Below are 16,933 nucleotides of genomic sequence, written 5' to 3' on the forward strand. Positions count from 1 at the left end.
ATAAAAATAAGTAAAACTAAATTCATGTACACTTCTCCGTCTGCCCCCACCTCCACTGACAAGAAGAAATTAAATTGTCTTCTGATTAATTACATGTCTAATATCACCAGTGCACAGCTGATAAGAGTCAACTTGTTTTTTTGCACTGAGGTAGCCTCTATTATCATCATGACTTCCTGGGGGACCAATACAATGTGCACATATATAATTTCAAAATGATCACAGAGGAGCCATAATCCATTTCTCTTTCTCAACTGCAGCAGGCCAGTCAGACTTAATACTATCAGGGCTTGTTTTGTGTAGCACTTCTCTTTTCATTTTCTTTTATAGTTCTTAGGAAGCACTGGCTGTCAGTGACAAAGTTATGTGCTATTTACCCCACTGCTGCCAAGAAGAAGGAGAGTATTTGTATAAGCTTATCAATGACAGGCATTCTCTGTTCAGTAGTATATCATCTTCTTGGCAGAAGGAACAAACTGTCACCTGTCCAATAAAATGAATTTAACCCAACGAAGCAAAATGAGGTGAAAATGGAGAAAAAAATGTATTTTGGGGGTTGTTTTTAAAGCAGTACAGCTTACATCAGAAGCATCTGAAAGTAATTCAGGAGAAAGTAACTAGATGTACTTAGGTAGGAAGAAATTCAGGGTAACTCTGAGAATTGAATTTCCTTTGCTGACAGCGTATAGCCTGCTTGGGATTCTCTCTCTCTGTCTCTCTGTCTCTCTCTCTCTGCCTCTCTATCTCCCTCTCTCTCTCTCTCTCAAAATAAATAAAGAAACTCTTTAAAAAAAAAAAGCTCAGCTTGAAGTTAGGTCACAGTGCTCTCAATGTCACTGTATCTGAAGTAAAGATACAAAGAAATCTTGCATCTTCTTTATTGTTAACTAAAACAAAATTATTATTTGTATATAAAATACTTATAGATATAAATAAATATGTAGTAGAGTTCAAAAGTGCACATGGGTATTTCTTATTACTGTATGCACACTTTATTTAAGCCACTTTGTTGAGGTATGATTGATATACAATAGGCTGTACATATTTAATGTATACAACTTGATGAGTTTGGAATAAGTATACATCTGTGAAACTATCACCACAATCTATGCCACAAACATATCCATCATCATCTTCAATTGTTTTTTCCTGACCTTTTTATTTTATTATTATTTATTTTATTTTATTATTTTATTTTATTTTATTTTATTTTATGTTGTGTAAGAACACTTAAGATTTACCCTCTTGACAAATTTTTAAGTATGCCTCTTATATAAAGAATCTATAAATAATCTAAAGTAGTCAAACTCATAAAGGCAGAGAGTAGAATGGTGGGTGCCAAGGAGCTTGGACAGAGGAAGGAACAAGAAGGTATTATTCAAAGTTTCACTTACAATGTTTCACTTACGCAAAATGTGTAAGTCCTAGAGATCTACTGTGTAGCATACTGCTTATAGTTAATAATACTGCCTTGCATATTTTTACAGTGTGCTTTTGCAAACTACTGTCTTCAAGAGATGGAATCTACTTTTCTGCCCCTTAAATCTTGTCTTGGCCTATGTGATTTGCCATGGTGAATGAGACATGAGACATTAGACATTAGCCAAATGACACAGAGGCTTGAAAAGTATTTACAAATTGGGGCATATCCCTTTTATTGCTTCACCTAGCTGAGTAACTGTTTAATAACTTGGGCTAGACTACTAGAAAATCAGAGACATGATCAATCCATTCCCATTGCCTTTGCTAACAGGAGCCAATTACCATCAGTGTAAGGCTAAATACTCTATCCAATTCTACCCTTTCAAACTTCACGGGAATTGCAAAGATCAGCTCAACCTGCCAAAACCAGAAGAACCACCAGCCTCACACTCAGAATTGTGAGAAATAATATGTTTTTTTGCTTGCTTGTTTGTTTGTTTACTACTAAACTTGAGGGTGGTTTACTATGCAGTAACAACTAACCAGTGCAATAGACAATTAACATGTGTATTATGTTCTGTGAATTGAATTTCTTTAAACAGTTTCTCCATGCTTAAGCAAGTTTCTCCATGCTTAAAACACACATCTGCAAATGTACAGACACCTACACTTTTGAATTTCTGTATTTTCAAAGTTATCTTCCATTCTTTCTCTTTCTTTTCTTCAGCTCAACTTCTCAGAAAACAAAATTTACAGTATTTGTCTAATTGTCCTACTCTCCTAACCATTTCTTAACTCACTATTGTAAGATTGATGTTTCCACTACTTTTTACATAAAGTATATACTTATTCAGATTCTTTCAGTTTTTATATGATGTTTTTCTATTGCAGGATCCTATCCAGAGTCACACATTACGTTTAGTTTTTGTGTCTCCTTAGTTTCCTCTTCCTTCCAGTTTCTCCAATATTCCTAGTTTTTGATGACCTTCAAGTTTTTGAGGAGAATGGCCAGACATTTCATAAAATGTCTTTCATTTGGGATTTGTCTCATATTTTTCTTATGATTAGACTGGGAATATAGGTTTTAGTGAGGAAAATCATGGAGGTTAGGTGCCATTCTCATCACATCATATCAAGGGTAAATGCTATCTCTGCTGATGCTGACCTGGATCATCGCTGGGTTGAAGAAGGTTTATCACTTTCCTTCACTATCAAGTTACTTTATTTTATCCCCACTTTCCAACTCTGTACTCTTTGGAAACAAGTTACTGTGGACAGCCCACATTTCAAGGAAGGAGGAGTTATATTCCACTTCCTTGAGTAAAAAAGTATTTTATAAACTATTTGATGTTCAACCTACATGGTGAATTTGTCTATTCTTTTGATTAATTACTTATTACATCAATATGGACTTATGGGTAATTATTTTATTCTTTGGGTTATAATTCATGCTTCTTTTTATTCTTGCTCAATTTTTTTTTCCAATTTGAGCCATTGGGAACTCTTTCAGTTGGTTCCCATTGTCCTTTTGACCTACCTTCCTCATTGTGTTTTTGTTTGCTGCTTTGTTTGCTTTAGCACTTCCTTACTTTCTGGTACTACAAGATACTCTAGGCTGATCAAGTACATTTCCTGCCACAGTCCTAGAGTTAGTCCTTCTACAAATAATACTGATCTTTTCAATTGGAGAAAAGTATTAGAAATGAAGATCTTGATACTTTGTGTGTTGGTTTCTATTATGGTACTTTGCTTTTAGGCCTTCTCAGATGACAAAACAAGGCATATGTGTGTATACCTAACTATGTATACATACATATTCATAAATACTTTTTATATATAACCATCTGTATCTACATGAAGCTAAACATGGTTCCAACTGACGTCTTCAATCTAATCCATTACCATGTAAATCATTCCATCCTTCTCTTGCTTATCTGCAACCTCTCACTCCAACAGTGAGGAACCTGGATTCCACCATCCACCTTCCATTGACTTAATTGTTCAATTCCATGTATAGTGTTTTTTGAACTGCTAATAATGATATTGTTAACTACAGTATATTACCAAAATACAGGTTTTTTTTGTTTTGTTTTGCTTTGTTTTTGCTTTAGTCTTAAAGATTCATTTCCATAGTTACTTAGATCAGTACCTCTGTCCCCCACTCCCCTAAGTGAAGTTACTTCATACATTTGTAGCATAGTTAGTTTGTCACTTTCTGCCTTTAAATCCTGGGATCCTCTAACCGCTTAAATTATTGTTTTCAATTTTGTATACATTAATGTTCTGCCATATAGTTCTATTGGTTTTGATAAATATACAATGATATTTATCCACCATTACAATACCATATAGAGCAGTTTCATCACCCTAAAAAGTACCTTATGCTTCATTCACTCATTTAGTCATTTTTCTGTCCCAACTTCTGCCAACCAGTAATCTGTACAATCTCTATAGTTTTCCCTTACTAAAAAGGTCTTATAAATGATATCATGCAAAATCTAGCCTGTTCAGACTGGCTTCTTTCAGTTAGCAATATACATATAAGATTCATCCATGTGTTTGCAAGGCTTGATCATTTATTTTTATCACTGAATAGTATTACATTATATGAAATGTACAGTTTGTTTATCCATTCACTTATTGAAGGGCATCTTAGTTGTTTCACATTTTTTATTATTATTAAGACTCCTGTAAACTCTTTTTGTGCAGGTATTTTGTACAAGCATACATTTTAAAATCAGTTAGGGACATGCCTAGGAGTCCAATTGTTTGATTATATGGTAAGACTATTTAGCTTTGTAAACACAGCTACATTGTCTTCCAAGGTAGTTGGACCATTTTGTTTTTCTACCATCAATGAAAATTTACTGTTTCCTGTATCCTCACCAACAATTGATATTGCTTTTACTTCTTGTGTCTCCTTGGATCTTAACCATTTTGATATGTGTGGTGGTATCTCACTGTTGTTTTAATTATCAATCCTTTTTAAATATGACTGTAGACCCTATACAAGTTATAAATCTTCCATTGCTTTCAATAGTCAGTTTTTAAATATAGGGTGGTACAAGAGTTCTATATTTCTCAATGAAACACACCCAAGATTATCTATCCATTAAAAAATTAATAATAAAGCAAAGAGAGAATACAGTCTTGGACTTCTCTTATTTCTTCCATCAGTTTGCTGGTTCAAATACAGCAATAATATAAAATGTGTTTATCACCCATAGCTGATAATAGAAGGTAATTATACCTTCCTTTTCTATAATAATAATCAAGTTACTATGCCAATAGGTCATTTAATGTGATACTCAAAAACAAATAAAAGCAATATCCAGAGAAAAACTAAAGAATAAAATACCAAATAATAAAATAGTGAATAAAATATTGAATGTATTACACAGTAACAAAAGCAAAATTATAATTTGTTAAAATAATGTAAAGGTGAGAGAAAGTTTTTGAATGTAATTATCCTTGATAACTGATCCTTAAAGTATCTAATCAATTTTAAGCAGATATATGCAGTATAGAAGAATTTAGTCTGTTTTAAAAAGTAATACACATAGATGTTTTACATTAAATGCAGATAATTAAAAATTGAATCTCATGTAAAAATGATAATGTCCTTTGTTTTCAACTTTTTTTGGCATTGTCTGTAATATCTGAATAGTAACTTACCTCCAGACTCATCCTTGTTACTCGTATTTTTCAATGTTTTATTCTACTCTATGGAAAAAGCAACACCTTGATTACCTTATGATCTGGAAATCTAGCAATTGTGGACTCCATGTCAGACTGCGTATTTTCATGTTTCCACAACCAGAGTAGAATACCTCATTTGAAGTTATGGTTTATTTGGATTATGTTGTGCCAGTAGAAGAAAAAAAAACTTTTGAGTGATATTACAAACTACCATTCTCCTTCCACTAATCATCATTGTCAAATTAAGAAATAAAAACACTAGACTCCAGTTAAATTTAATTTTGGATAAAATAAAATACTTCATGGAACATAGTAGAACTAAAACATTTATTGTTTATTTAAAATTCAAACTTAACTGTGCTTCCTTTCTTTCATCTTGCAAGCCTACCTCTATTCCCTTCAGTTAGTTAGTTCCAGAAGAGATGACATTGAGACAATAAAAGAGAAATAAACTGGATCAGCAGGGAAGATGCTAATACTGCACAGAGAGTACCTAAAATAGAATAAAATATTCAATGCTCTTTACTTCTTTTTAAAGTAATGATAATATTGATGAGCCTGGGTTTTCATTTAACTCTTAATGCTCCTTTTCATGTTTTCACAGATGTCTCTACCACCATTTTATACAGGGTTAATCCCACCTTTTCTGTCTCTTCTTAAATCACTTTTTTCTGTAAGCATTGGTGTTCAACACATAATAATAATAAACTATTGTTTTGTTTTTTTTGCCGTTAATTACTAGTATTCCAACAAAGAAGAGGCTTTTATATATCTTCCCAAAGCATTCAGATACATTTAAACATAAAACAGACATTTATAACTGAAATAATAAACTTATCTTTGTATATAAAAACATTCTTTTGAATTTCAAACTTTATTAGCATAAATTAAGTTGAGGACTACCTCTTTGGTTTTAAAAGAGGACTCATCCATTATACATAGTTAATATACTGTTGATATATCAGTTATACTGATAACACTTAATAGCACAATATAGCCACCAAGTTCAATTGAATCAAGCTATAAATGTTATGTGTATAAACATTTAAATCCTCACTACAATTTAATTTCTAAACACTTAAAACAAAAACTGTGACATAATTAATTTTTAGCAGTATGATACTATTAATCCAAAGAATATAAACTACTTTTGTAGAATAAAAGATATCACTTTAGGTCTAAGATATAGAACAATAAGATGGATCAAAACAAAGTGAGAGACACTGAGGCAACCAAAAAAATTCAGCGCACTATAGATAGCTTTAAATGACTGTGTGTGTGTGTGTGTGTGTGTGTGTGTGTAATAAATCCAGGATGATTGTGTCTTTATGTGATGAAATTTAGCACTATAAGGAGACATTTTTACAATTACTTGTTATAAATTATATATATGTGTATATATATATGTATATATACATATATATATATATATAAACAAATCTTCTAAAGGCTAATAACGTTTTAGATTGAAAATGAAAGTCAGTGAGGTGGGATGGATACTAATTTTATTAACATTTATATAGTATTTTTCTAACTACCTTATTATATTGAATTGTACATGACTTCTTGCAATGCTAACAAAGGTTTAAGAATTGTTTTCTCTTTCTTTTGTTGAAAAGTATGAATTTTGATATAAATTTAATGAATACCTGAGGACATTTTGTAATGAAGACTTTAATATATTTTTATTATTTGATACATACAGCAGGATTCTTACCTGAAAGATACCCGGCTACTGACAGAAACAGAATTAGTTTCCAAGAGGAAGCCATCCTTGGTTACTAGAATATCCTGTGTCCCACCTACTGTGTTTAGCAGCTGTGATGTTTCTTCATTAAAGAATGCCCTGTTGAAATAAATAACAATTTTAAAAAACTAACAAAAAAAAAAAGGTAGACAAACACAAACCAAGCCAAAAATCTGAGAGTAAAATGACAAACACCTTTTATTGCAAAGGTCAGGTTAATATATATTTGTATTGACAATAATAAAATCTCCACTAAAATTAATAATGCACAATACAAAAAATTCAGAGAAGTGATAAACTTTCCTTAACACATTTATTTATATTGAATACTCCTCTACAGATAATAAAAACATCAGGTTCTAATGGGGATGATTTTTCCTCACAGGGAATGTATAATAGCTTTATTTAGTACATTAGACAAACTATTGGAATAGAAAAATTGGGTAGAAAAAACAGTTATATTAATATATATTCCTCTAGTCTAGAACATAACTAATGATCAGTTAGCCAAGTGATTTCACACATTCTGCCTGTAGCTCATCTAAATCTCCACAGGAAAATTTTTTACTTAATTATTAATGTCAACTGCCTTTGTTTATAACTCCTGTGATTATCTGCACTGTGTTATAGTTCCCTCCTTTGAAGAGATATTTCTCTCAGCATCTTTTACTAGTCAGAATCTAAAGGAAATTTTTTTGTGAATATTTAACATTGTTTGTCTAATGGAATTTTGATAAGATGACAAGTGTAGCACATTAATATCCTTTGGTTCTATTATTTGTACTGAAAGATATGATAAAGATTAAAAAAAAACCCATAAAATTCTACCATGAAATTTCCTGCAAGAACTTGACAATTGTACATTAAAAATTCCTATAATAGACAAGTAACTTTTGAATTTTCAGGTATCAGTTAATGGTGTCCTTCTTAGCCCAAAGTGATTAAATTGAAATAATTGTAATGTAATAATAATTTTTAAATAGCAATTTCTTCTTGTAAACTGGTTCCTTCCTAGAGACTTAACGGTTCAAGTTATCTCTATCTTTTAGAAAACATCTTAAAAATTAGACAAGTATTTCCCCTCTTTAGTTAGGTAATAATTTGATATAGTCATGTCCAAACAGGGAAATCTGTTAGTGAATCCTTTACCTGATTAATGTTAGTCCCATTTCATTTGTATGTTCAAATCTAATTTTTGATACTCTATTTGAATTACATGGTTAGATATCATGAGTGGAGAAGAAAGTTAATAATACCTAATAATAGTTGATTATAGTCATCTACTTAAAAAAATACTTTTCATTTTTTTCATCAGAAACAAAGACAATTTGAAGCACCACAAATGACCTTATCACAATTTTTTACATTTTAAAACGCTTTTATTATTTTTATACTGTTTTGGTTTTTTGCCAGAAAGGAAAAGGAGGAAATTAGCACTTGACACACAAACATTAGAGAGACTTAAAGTTGCTAGAACTACAATTATGATTCATGAGAACTGCACATTTGAATCAGCTAATTTTCAATCTGTGTTGAAATGGGCCTTTCTCAGATTATTTCTGAGATATTAATGTAGTTTTATTTCACTTGTTTTAATGAGCTTCTACTCAGTCCCTGTCTCTCAAACTGGTATTTCCCCCGTATATTTACAGTGTGCTATTATGTTAAACATTCTTCATCAACAAATGCAAATGCTTTCGGAGCACTTAAATGCTGTAAGCTGTGAATGTCAAAGACACACAAGGGCACACACCTACACATATGCACACATATACATGGATGTTAATCACAGGCTATGAGCCAAATAAGCAAGATACTGTAAGTATATTATTAATATAGAGCTATCAAAAAAGGGATTTATTCATATAATTGGCAGAAGTTGTAAATACAACAGATGGTTCTTCAGTAAAATTTCAAGAACACATTGATCTTAAAAATGAATGAATGGGATAATGCAGGGAGACTAACAACGAGCACATGAATAAATAAATCAGTATCAGAGAGTGATCCATACTACGATGTAATTAACACATCAAGGGACAATGAGGGGATAGAAGGGGCTACTTTAGTAGGGGTTCACAGAAGCAATTTCTGATAAGACGACATTTAGGAATTGAGGATGAGTACTCATGTTTTCAACATGCCATTATGGAATAATATGTATATATCCCATATATATGCGTATATATCCCATATATATGCATCTATATATATAAATAATATATACATATATATATAGATGCATCTATATATATAGATGCATCTATATATATAGATGCATATATATATTCCAGGTATATTTTTTCAATTCTCAAAAATAGTACACTGGATTTTATTACTAAAAGAAACCATTTCATGTTAAGATTTCTTCAAATAAAAATTGTGTGTGTGTGTGTGTGTGCGTGTGTGTTCATTTTCAAGCATCAATGCTTGTTTAATGAGGCTAAAACACAAAAAAATCATAGATCTTTAAAAATAATTCTTTTAAGACATCTAAAGACATTTGTTTTGCTTTCCTTCTTTTTTTTTATTCTCTCTCTCTCTCTTTTTATTTTTTTTCAAATAAAAATAAGAGAAATCATCTTTAGGTTCTGAAATATATAAACTTTTTTTTATGGTAAACAAAGAAAAAATCCCAACAGTCCTTAATAACATAGATACTAAGAAAATGTTTTTTTTTCCTTTTCTTTATTGTTTTTATTTTAATTCCACTACAGTTAACATACAGTGACATTAGTTTAGGTGTGCAATGTAGTGTACCTTACTCGGTGCTCATCATGGTAAGTGTACTCTTTAATCCTTATCACCTATTTCACCTATCACCCTCACTTACTCTCTAGTACCCATCAGTTTGTTCTCTATAGTTAATAATCTATTTATTGGCTTTTCTCTCTTTCTTCCTTTGTTCATTTGTTTCTTAAATTCCACATATGAGTGAAATCATATGGTATCTGCTTTTTCTGGACTGACTTGTTTCACTTAGCACTATACTCTCTAGCTCAATCCATTTTGTAGAAAATGGCAAGATTTCATCTTTTGTATGGCTGAATGATGCCACATTGTATATAAATATCACGTCTGTCTCTATTCATATATTTATAGATACTTGGGCTGCTTCCATAATTTGGCTATTGTAGTAATACCGTGATAAGCATGGTGTTGCATACATCCTTACCAATTAGTATTTCGTATTCTATGGGTCAATACCCAGTACTGTGATTACTGCATCATGTGGTAGTTCTATTTTTAACTTTTTAAGGAACCTCCATAATGTCTTCCACAGTGGCTGCACCAGTTTGCATTCCCACCAACAGTGCAAGAGGGTTCCTTTTTCCTATGTCCTTGCCAAGACTTGCTGTTTCTTGCGTGGTTGATTTTAGCCATTCTGACAGGTGTAAGGTGACATCTCATTGTAGTTTGATTTGTATTTCTTTGATGATGAGTGTCGTTGAGCATCTTTTCATGTGTCTGTTGGCCATCTGTGTCTTCTTTGGAGAAAATCCATTCATGTTTTCAGCCCATTTTTAATTGGATTATTTGCTTTGTGTGTGTTGAGTTCTATACGTTCTTTATATATTTTGGATACTAACCATTTATCAGATATGTCATTTGCAAATATCTTCTCCATTCTGTTGTCTTTTAGTTTTGTAAACTTTTTATATGCCTTTCTTGAAAACACAATTATTTTCATGACTTGAATAAAATGTTTGTATCAGATTAATAAAATAATATAAAACTACATTATTTTATGGATTACAGTATATTAAATCCCTATTACAAGCCAGATTAAGTTATAATCAGTTAATAAATTTTACTAAAGAACATCAGGATGTATTTTTAGAAATGCCCTAATGGAGACTGGCAGCTGTAGAATAGAGTGTTGTTCATCAAAATATTGGAAAAGTAATAACTTCTAATTGGGAAACTACTAATTGGATACATTTTTTAAAAAAAACCTCACATTTTAAGAGAACTTATTTCAATGTTTAGAATATTATCACATTAATTAAAAACGCATTAAAAACCTCACTTTTTGAAAGAACTTATTTCAATGTTTAAAATACTATCACTGTTAGTGATAGTAACAATTAGTACTAGTCACTATTATCACCTGTGATAGTTAAAGAAAAATATGTGAAATGAAATCATATTAGTTTGCAAATTTTTACTTGAATATTGCATATATTTGCAATTGAAGTAAAATTAGATCTTTGTATTAAATTATAAATCATAAATATTAAATGCATTGCACAGTTGATCATGTAGATAATTACTTAAAGGCATAACATCTTAAGTTGAATTTTAAGTAGAAATGCTAACATATGTTGCATGGTGGTGCCTGGGTGGCTCAGTCGTTAAGCATCCGACTTCTGCTCAGGTCATGCTCTCCCAGTTTGTGAGTTCAAGCCCCGTGTCGGGCTCTGTGCTAGTAGCTCAGAGCCTGGAGCCTGCTTCAGATTCTGTGTCTCCCTTTCTCTCTGCCCTTCCCCCACTCACACTCTCTCTCTCAAAAGTAAAATAAAAACATTTATAAAATGTAAAAAAAAAAAGAAATACTAACATTTGTTGTATAAAATTGATTAAAGGATAATTGCTGGCATTGGAATAGAAGTTAGTTTTTTTAATGCATATATTAAACTGCCTTATGACTGATGTTCATATGTGAGTGTATATAAAGAAAGATTTCTATTATTGCCTGTTGATCTCTCTTTCCAGTTCTCTAGAAATTATTTCCTACTGTTTGACCCCTTACAATCTATTTTAAAACATAATTACATTTTAAAACATAAATTAGGCTATATCATTTCCCTGTTTCACTGGTTTATTCTTAAAATCTAAATTCCTTATATAGTCTGCAAAATGATATATAGTCTAGTCCCTGCCTAACTTTCTGACTTCATCTTCCAGCACTCTAGACTCTATTCCCACCACACTGATTTTCTTGCTGCTTCTCAGATATGCCTAGCACTCATTGTTTCCTTTGCCAGGACCCCTCCATCATCAGTTCTTCCCAAACAGATAACCTTAAACCCTGAAGACCCTGCTCTTCAGGCTTTTCTTAATTCTTCTCCTTAAATAAGAAGTCCCTTCTCAACCTTCTTCCTGTTAGCCCTGTCACTGGTTTTCCATGCATTGTCCCTGCCTTATTTTTATTCTTTGCATTTATCAGTGCCTGAGGTTATGCTATTTGTTTATTTTATTTTTAATTATCTTTTTCTCCTAGTGGGATGTGATATACATAAAAGCAGTAGTTTTGTCTTGTGTATCTTTGTAGACTCCTCACATAGAACAGAACAGGTTTGGTTTTAGTAGCTATACAATTGCTATTTTTGAACAGTAATTATTGAATAAACTGAAATATCTGGTAAATACATTATTTGGCACAAAGTAACATAAGAAGAAATTAATCATGGCAACCACTACCACTTATAAAATTCTATGTGCTAGACATTATCCTATGCGCTCTACCTACACAACCTCTATTAATTAACTTGACACCTTTTATTGATGAAGAAAACTTGCCCAACATCACACAGCTGGTAAAAGTCATAACTGGGGTAAGAATAATGTTGACTTTTAAGCTACATCATCTCTTACAAAACTTCATAGCAATCTCTACAAAAATTTCAAGAAGCCCTCTTATCTGACATAATTGGGACTGGTACTAAGTTCATTTAAAACAATAATTTAGGGGCGCCTGGGTGGCGCAGTCGGTTAAGCATCCCACTTCAGCCAGGTCACGATCTCGCGGTCCGTGAGTTCGAGCCCCGCGTCAGGCTCTGGGCTGACGGCTCGGAGCCTGGAGCCTGTTTCCGATTCTGTGTCTCCCTCTCTCTCTGCCCCTCCCCGTTCATGCTCTGTCTCTCTCTGTCCCAAAAATAAAATAAAAAAAAAAAAAAAACAAGAAAAAAAACAATAATTTAAAAAAATCATACAGGCATACCTGAAACATTATAATTTAAGTAATATGATTTGACTTTATATTTCTGGCCAATCTTATTATATAGAAAGGAGACGTTTTCTTCTGATTATGAATATTCTGATGGACAAAATCTTTTCTTTATCTCAACATAGTGAGTTTTTATACATAAGCCCTGCCTGTAATACATCATATACAATTTTTAATTTTTCGAAGTGGTGTAAGGATGTGTGAAGTGTCTTGATGACAGCCTCTTTGAAGATTTTTATTATTTTTATACGGTTGCCTCATGCACACCCACTTTTATAACATTTCCTAAGTCAGTTATTTTATTGTTTGTTCAAGACTATTAGGTTTTGTGGTTTTAAAAAATCTTTTGTTTTGTTGTCATAGAACCAAATGCTCCCACTGCTGGTGCACTCATATGTCATTAATCTGCATAATGTTTATTTTAATTACCTAATTACATCAATAAGTACAACCTCCATAAACAGTGTAAATACAACTGAATATTGTTAAGCATGCAACTTACACAGCAGCAGCGAGTAAACTAGAAATGAGCCTACTTAACCGTCAGCATCTAACTTATTCTGAATTATTTTTATTTATAGACACAACAAAGGGTGTTACTTGGCAAAGTAGTACAGTAGAGTAAAAGTTTTTCTACTCTAATTGGCATGTGACAGGGCTACAATATGAGGGACCTGGATGTACATTTTGGTAAAACAATAAAATAATCAAGTATACATTTTTCTGTGTACCTTATTCTCCATATCAACCATGACTCTGCCAAAAATTGAGCTAGTGGCACTTTTGCTTGGAATATACATTTTTTAAGCTGAGCAAGGACAGGACAGAACTCATTGAAAAAAAGAAAAAAACATTAAGAATCTTTTATGGGGAATTATATTTTAGATGTCCTTGAAGTGGCACCTGGACAAAACAACAGATAATAAGATGCAACAGAAGATCTAGCAGAAAAAAGTGAATAAAAAATAAAAGTATATGTGTTGGTCTTGTTAGGTTTGCTATCATTTATCTCTTGAGGACCAAGCAGCAATGCCAGGAAGAGAGACTTCTTGCTCTCAAACACAACCAGAGTGAGTTATGATATTGAGAGTCACAAGAAAATAAATTACACTTTTGTTTCCTGGACAAAGGATTATGGGTTGTAGATAGAAGATGGAGTTCATAGTGTTTACATAAATTTTGAGGTATGATTTTCTATAGTGTGTAGTTAAACATGGTTCTGGTCTAGTTTTCTCATCCTTTTAAATCCAAAAACTCATTTTGACTTCAATAGAACCTGCCTCATGAAAAGGGATACAGTAACAATTTAAGAAGCAGCAGCACTAGTCATCTGAGACCTCAAGCCAACTTTATAATTTTATTTAAAACAGAAGAGTAGAGGAAAATACAGCTCAAGACTATGTAATAATACAGGGTGCACTTAATGGAGATGGGAATCAGAAAAGAGAAAAAGACAACTCTAAGAAACTCGTGCCAGAAATATTCCATGATTCTTATCACCTGGTGACTGGTATAAGGAAAGTGTGAAGACAGAACCCTAACTTATTGCACCTGACACTAGCCTCCATGTAAATTCTGACAGGACTTTTGCTGGGATCTTGAGTACCATCCTATGGCCAGGTAACAGAAGATTTCCCTTTCTGATAATTTGGAAACTAGACACATGACAAAGCTTCCTTCTTAAAATAATACAAAGTATAAAATACTTTTAACTGCCTTAATGAATTAATTCAGGAGGAAAAACTTACTGAAGAGCAAAATGAGATAAAAGCAGCAAGCAGAGAAATGAAGCTAAGTTTCACTGTTGGGTCATTTATCAAATCTCAGTGAACTTTATGTTGGTGTTCATGGCTTCTCTGAGAGTATGAGATCCAAAAATTAAAGCCTAGAGCCCACAAATGTGGATATTTAAATAGGAAATTCCATATATCTAGGAGCACAAAGGGTTTCCAAATCATAGGATGAACTAAAAACACCCCTCCAGAAAGACACTCCACCAACATAATAGTAAAAGAAAAATTTTATTTTTACACCATGAGGCTATAACAAAAAAGAAAATCTCATAGTCAATATTCATAATATGTACAGGAAAACAAATCACTATGAGTGATAGTCAATAGAAATAATAAAAGTCAGAATCAGACCTGCAAAGACTTTAGATATTTGACTTTTCAGGCACGAATTGTACATATATATATTTTGTTTTAACATAAGGAATTGTGTTATGAAAAAGAAGAAAAAAAAATAAAAATGTTTAGAATGCAGCCCAGAAAAGCAAATGGATGGAAAATGTGAAAGGAAGGCAAACAAAATGGAGGACATACTAAGAATATCTTATATATACATAATCATATTTTCAGAAAGAAGAAGAGACTGGGATGAAGAAATATATGAAGAGAGAGATAGTTGTTAAAATTTACCAAAACTTCTGAAATTGACCAATATTAACTCTCAGAAAGACAGTAAAAAAGCGGGGCGCCTGGGTGGCGCAGTCGGTTAGGCGTCGGACTTCAGCCAGGTCACAATCTCAAGGTCCGTGAGTTGGAGCCCCGCGTCGGGCTCTGGGTTGATGGCTCAGAGCCTGGAGCCTTTTTCCGATTCTGTGTCTCCCTCTCTCTCTGCCCCTCCCCCGTTCATGCTCTGTTTCTCTCTGTCCCAAAAATAAATAAACATTGAAAAAAAAATTAAAAAAAAAAAAAAGAAAATGCTGACCATCAAAGACAACATCCAGAGAGAAAAAAAGGCATTAATTGTTCAGGTAGGAAAATCAGACTCTCAGTGACTTAATAATAGCAATAATGGGATTCAAAAATATTGGAATAATGAGCTGGCAAAAATAAGTCAATATATAATTATAAACCTTGTGAAAATTTATTTCAGGGACACTTATTCAAAAACTGAGAGGTCAATTTTATCTTAATAAAGCTTGGAAAAAACAGTTTGTCAAAAATAAATCTTTACTAAGAAAAATACTATAAAATAGTAATTATAAAATAGAAGAAAAGAATAATTGCAGAGAGATTTCTGAAATAAAAAAAAGGAACATAACAAAAGCTGAATCATGATGTTTAATATATGCCAGGAATTGTTGCTTTGGAGATATATTTAACACATATAACTCTTTGAGAAAAAACTAATATTCTTATTTTAAAGATGAGAAATATGAGGTATAGAGAGGTTAGGTAAATTTTCTAAGACTGAACAGCTGTTGAGTAAACTTGAGATTTATATCTAGACAGTATGGGTACAGAGACTATGACTTTTTTTAATGTTTATTTATTTTTGAGAGAGAGAGAGAGACAGAGTGTGAGAGGGGGAGGGGCAGAGAGAGAAGGAGACAAAGAATTCTAAGGAGGCTCCAGGCTCAGACCTGTCAGCACAGAGCCAGTCTCTGAGCTCCAATTCACTAACTGTGAGATCATGACCTGAGCCAAAGTCCGATGCTTAACTGACCCAGCACCCCATTCAATGAACGTGACTTTAAACAACACACTATACTGTCTGAAAAAAATAATAAACAGAAAAATACAGTATGAGGGCAAATTTATGAAAAGATTGTTTTAATGGATGTTAGTAATGGTTTTTTGAATATCACACCTAAACTACAAACAACAAAATAAAAAAACAAATAAATGAGACTACATCAAACTAAAAAGCTCTGCACAGCAAAAGAAACCATCAACAAAGTGAAAAGACAACCTACAACATGGGGAAAAAGATTTGCAAACCATATATCTGATAAGTGGTTAATATCCAAATACATAAAGAACTCACACAACTCAATAGCCAAAAAGAAAAAAAAAAAATGGGCAAAAGATCTGAGTAGACATTTTTCCAAAGAAGATATATGAGAGACAAACAGCTACATGAAAAGATGCTCAGCATTCACTTGTCATTTGGGAAATGAAAATTAAAACTACACTAAGATATCATCTTACACCTTTTAGAATGACCATCCTGAAAAAGACAAGAAAGATCAAATTCTGGCATGGATGTGAAGAAAAGGGAACCTTTATTCACTGTTGGTGGGACTGTTAATTAATATAGCTACTATGAAAAATAGTAAGCACCTTTCAAAAAATGAAAATACAACTATCTCATGAGGCAGAAATTTC

General features: G+C 32.3%; 1 protein-coding gene across 2 annotated transcripts in view; it reads right to left on the reverse strand.

Annotated features, from left to right (window-relative positions):
* Nucleotides 1-16,933, reverse strand: part of CNTN5 (contactin 5) — a 1,378,474-nt gene that overhangs the window by 790,819 nt on the left and 570,722 nt on the right. For both annotated transcript variants that reach the window (XM_045483542.1, XM_045483543.1), the window contains one exon: nt 6,839-6,967. In XM_045483542.1, the coding sequence (XP_045339498.1) occupies nt 6,839-6,893 (55 nt within the window). In that variant the 5' untranslated portion in view covers nt 6,894-6,967. The remainder of the gene's footprint in view (nt 1-6,838; nt 6,968-16,933) is intronic.

The sequence above is a fragment of the Leopardus geoffroyi genome, chromosome D1, assembly GCF_018350155.1.
Source record: "Leopardus geoffroyi isolate Oge1 chromosome D1, O.geoffroyi_Oge1_pat1.0, whole genome shotgun sequence".
NCBI classification, from domain to species: Eukaryota; Metazoa; Chordata; class Mammalia; order Carnivora; family Felidae; genus Leopardus; species Leopardus geoffroyi.